Source organism: Marmota marmota, unplaced genomic scaffold (genome assembly GCF_001458135.2).
Source record: "Marmota marmota marmota unplaced genomic scaffold, marMar, whole genome shotgun sequence".
Classification (NCBI taxonomy): domain Eukaryota; kingdom Metazoa; phylum Chordata; class Mammalia; order Rodentia; family Sciuridae; genus Marmota; species Marmota marmota.
In genome coordinates, this window is record NW_025999895.1 from 3,638,097 (window position 1) to 3,642,449 (window position 4,353).

The 4,353-nt window shown below is 59.4% G+C and overlaps 1 protein-coding gene across 1 annotated transcript in view; it reads left to right on the forward strand.

The window, feature by feature from the left end:
• The window catches only part of Tmc6 (transmembrane channel like 6), a 14,743-nt gene that overhangs the window by 7,304 nt on the left and 3,086 nt on the right, over nt 1-4,353 (forward strand). The window contains exons 7-13 of the mRNA XM_048796654.1: nt 4-167; nt 262-441; nt 1,271-1,366; nt 1,600-1,675; nt 2,450-2,583; nt 2,780-2,956; nt 3,111-3,189. Coding sequence (XP_048652611.1) covers nt 4-167; nt 262-441; nt 1,271-1,366; nt 1,600-1,675; nt 2,450-2,583; nt 2,780-2,956; nt 3,111-3,189 — 906 coding nt within the window. The remainder of the gene's footprint in view (nt 1-3; nt 168-261; nt 442-1,270; nt 1,367-1,599; nt 1,676-2,449; nt 2,584-2,779; nt 2,957-3,110; nt 3,190-4,353) is intronic.

Sequence of the window (4,353 nt, forward strand, 5' to 3'; positions counted from 1 at the left end):
CCCGGTGCCTTGCAGAGCCCGGTGTCTGCCGGCCAGGAGGCGAGGCTGCTGGCTCTGCCCCTGGTGGTCTCCCTCCTCAACCTGGGGGCCTCCTACCTGTTCCGTGGCTTGGCTGCCCTGGAGCGGCATGAGTCCCCGGGGCTGGAGGTGTACGTGTCCATCTGCAGGTGTGTGGCTGGGCGGGCATGGGCTCCCCGGGTGTGCCTGCTGTTGCTGGCCCCCTCCCTTGGCCTTTGCACTCACCTCCACCATTCTGTGCAGGAACCTCATCCTCAAGATGGCCATCCTAGGCATTCTTTGCTACCACTGGCTGGGCCGCAGGGTGGCTGCCCTGCAGGGCCAGTGTTGGGAGGACTTCGTGGGCCAGGAGCTGTACCGGTTCATGGTGATGGACTTCCTGTTCGCACTGCTCGACACGCTGTTTGGGGAGCTGGTGTGGAGGCAAGGGGGTCTGGATGGGCTGGGCTGGCTTCCCACCCTGTACTGGTCACCTGGACACTCTACCTGGGCAGTGAGGCAGGGCCTCAGACCGCTGGGGCCTCCCACCCTCGTACATCTGCATCATGCCAAAGCTTATTGAAGTTTCCAGAAGGTGCAGGAGGTGGAATGCGATGTGTTTTATTTATATATTTATTTTTAATTTTTATTTATTTTTTGGGGTCCTGAGGGTTGAACCCAGGGGCCCTTAACCACTGAGCCATATCCTCAGCCTTTTTATTTCTTATTTAGAGACAGGGTATCTCTCAGTTGCTCAGGGCCTCGCTAAGTTTCTGAGGCTGGCTTTGAACTTGAGATCCTCCTGCCTCAGCCTCCCGGGTTGCTGGGATTACAGGCGTGCGTCCCTGTGTCTGATTTGGGTCGTGTTTTTAGATTGGAAAGGAAAATGAGGTGTCTAAGAGATACATGTGTCGTAGTATTAGCCTTGTTCAAAGGAAAAGAGGAAAGAGAGTGGAGAGCATCTTCAAAGTGTCACTGGTGGGCTATTACAGAATCTAGACTACAGATGATTTTTATTTCCTTATATTTTTTTAAATATATGAGTTTAGTAATAAAAAACAAGATTGTTAAAAAACTTTGCAGTTTTTGCTGCTGCCGCTGTGTGCCTAGGTCAGGTGGGGCAGTGTCCAGTCCTTGAATGTTCCAGGATGGCCGCTCTCTCTCCTGATACAGGCTGGGTGCCTGTGTGGGGAGGGCCACGTGTACCAACCTGGTGCCTTCCAAGGTGGGATGAGGGTCTTCTGCCCACCAGTCAGGCCCCTTCTTTACCCAGGCTCATCTCGGAGAGGAAGCTCAAGAGGAGGCGGAAACCTGAGTTCGATATTGCAAGGAATGTTCTGGACCTCATTTATGGGCAGACTCTGACCTGGTGAGGTGCCCCCACTTGCCTTGGCTGCCCAGTTCCTAGGGCAGGCAGAGCACTGTGGTCCGTGACCCTTTCCCTGGGGCCCACACCTGCCCTCCTGGGCCACAGTTGGCCCTAGCCTCCCTTGCAGCAGCGGGCTGGTCCTGGGCAGCAGCAGAGGGTGCGGGCAGCTTGTTCCCATCTGAGCTGGGTCCAGGAGGTGGGGGTGCTGACAACTGGCTGTGCCCCTCCTCCAGGCTGGGGGTCCTCTTCGCGCCTCTCCTGCCGGCTGTGCAGGTCCTCAGGCTGTTGCTCCTCTTCCTGGTCAAGAAGGTAATGTGGCTGAGCAGGGAGCAGCTGGTGGGGGAGCAGCAATGGGTGGGCACACAGCTCTGGTAGCCCACAGGTGCCCCGGGCTGGGCAGACTCTTCCCTGTCCAACTATGTGGCGCCACGGCCTAGGGCTGGGCATGACCCTGGTGTCCCTGCCTTGGGCAAGCCAGGCACTGGGTTCAGAGGTCTCATTGGGGCCTGTGCTGTGCTGGGTGCTGGGTACTGTTCTCAGCAGGCATGCTCAGGGCTGAGAGCCAGCGACTTTGCCCACACTGGTTCTGAGCTCTCCTTGATCCTCCATCTGCTCACCTGCATGGTGGGACCAGTGCCCTTGCAGGGCTGGGAAAGGTCAGACGTAGAGCTGGGCACAGTGTCAACCTTCAGTCAGTGGAGGTGGCTGCTGGCCTCAACCCTTTTTGAACGCAGGGCCTTGTGCATGCGAGGCAAGCTGTCTACCAACTGAGCTGTGCCCAGCCCTGGGTTCAACCCTTTTGTTGGCTTGACCTTGGGCAGTGTGTCCTATGTGCCTCAGTGCCCCCTCCAGGCGAGGAGGGAAGCCCTGCTGGCTCTTTCCAGCCCTGTGCTCAGATTCCCAGTGTTGGCCTTTCTGCCCATGGCTGCCACAGTCCTGTAGAGTGAGCACAGTGAGGTCCAGGTCCTGTCCTGGAATGCACGGCACCCTCCAGGCCACTGCCCTTCCTCCCTTGGGGCCCTGGGTCTGGGAAGGGCCCTCCAAGGTGCTGTGGCTGTGGCAAACTGTGGTCTTTCTCCCCAGGCTAGCCTGATGGCCAACTGCCAAGCTCCCCGCAGGCCCTGGCTGGCCTCGCACATGAGCACCGTCTTCCTCACACTGCTGTGCTTCCCTTCCTTCCTGGGTGCCGCCATCTTCCTCTGCTACGCCGTGTGGCAGTGAGTAGGCTTGGGATGGGGTGGGCAGGAGGCCTGGCCATTTTCTGTGCATTCCTGGGTTGGGGGTGGTGGTGCTTGGCTGGAGGACCCGCCTAGGATTTGGAGTGATGTGGAGGTTGCCTTCCTCTGAGGCTTGGGGGGGGAAGTGGGTGGAGGGCCCATTGCCCAGAGGGTTCCCATTAACCTCTTCCCTCAGGGTGAAGCCCTCGAGCACCTGCGGCCCCTTTCGGACCCTGGACACCATGTATGAGGCAGGCAGGGTGTGGGTGCGCCACCTGGAGAGTGCGGGCCCCAGGGCCTCCTGGGTGCCCTGGCTGCACCGGTACCTGGTGGAGAGCACCTTCTTCCTCTTCTTGGCATCTGCCCTGTTGCTGTGAGTGCAGGGCTTCCGGGGACCTCCTGACAGGATGCAGCCTGCCATGGGGCCCTGGCACAGAGAGTACCCACCCCCAGGCTCCTGCTCTGGGCACTATCCTGTCCTAGCCCTCCCTGCCACTTGCTGTCAGCCTGACCACTATCTCCTGCAGGGCCATCATCTACTTCAACATCCAGGTGGTGAAGGGCCAGCGGAAGGTCATCTCCCTCCTTAAGGAGCAGATCCGCAATGTGAGTTTCCCTCCCTTCCACACCTGGGGGATGCCTGGTCACCGGCCAGCTCCCCCAGGCCCTGCACCCCTCCCCTGAGCATCTTGGATGGTAGTTTCCATGGATTTATAGGCGTGATTTGGTTAAACAGGTGTAGAGGTGACAGGACCAGGGCTCTGGCCAGAGCTCCCGGATGCAGGGGCACCACGGGGACTCCAGTTTGAGTGTGTGGCCCTGCTGTGGTGCAGTGTTGGGCAGGGTTTCTGAACTATTGGAAATGGCTTTTGGTCTTCTCCAGGGACACATGCTGGAAGGCGGGTCCTGGTCAGTGCTCTCATTGGACAAAGAAGGGCAATGAGGCTGGAAGACATTTCTTTATTAAGGAGACACAGGCACTTTCCTGGCTGGTCACTCCTGCTGGCCTCTTCTCAGGAATGCCTTGGCCTGTGGCGGGATCATCTCCTTCAGGGTGCTAGACTGTGACCCCTGCAGATTCCCAGTGGTGGCCTTAATGAACCGTCCTGAGCTCTGACCTCATCCAGTGCCATTCGACGAGCACTGGGCCACCTTGGCTTGCGGGGTGCCAGTTTCCAGATGTCCGGCCAGGACTGGGCCTGGGGCTTCTCTTTAGCACTCACCCTGATGGAGGTCAGGGGCTGGTGTCTGCCATTGGTGTCAGGAGCAAGGGTGGCAGCGGTCAGGCCAGGGGGAAGCTCTCAGGGATGGCTCCTGGGTGGTAAATGGCACAGCCACATAGACCCCGCTCCTGCCTCTCACACTGGGGCTGAGCTCAAAGCCAGGTGTCTGGCCGAGATGATCTCGTCTGGCCACACCATCAGAAGCAGGCTTTTGGTGAAATGGCTCCTGCCCTTCCATGCCACCTCTCACTGCGTCGGGGTACTGTGTGGGGAGGCACAGTGGCACCGGGAGGAGAGTCCCAGCTGTCCTCCATTTCTCTGGAATTAGAGGCCTTTGTCCAGGTGGACCCTGGTGCATAGTGTGCACGAGGCTGAGCCTCTGCTCCTAGTCCGCCTCAGGGGCTGCAGGGCAGGCATGGCTGCTCCTGTGGCCCTCCTGGGGTCCACGCTGGCAGCCTGGAGAGTAAACAGCCTTTCCTTTTCTGGTACTGGAACCTGGGGCTGTTCTACCACCCAGCCACGTCCCCCCCCCCCCCCCCCCCCCCCC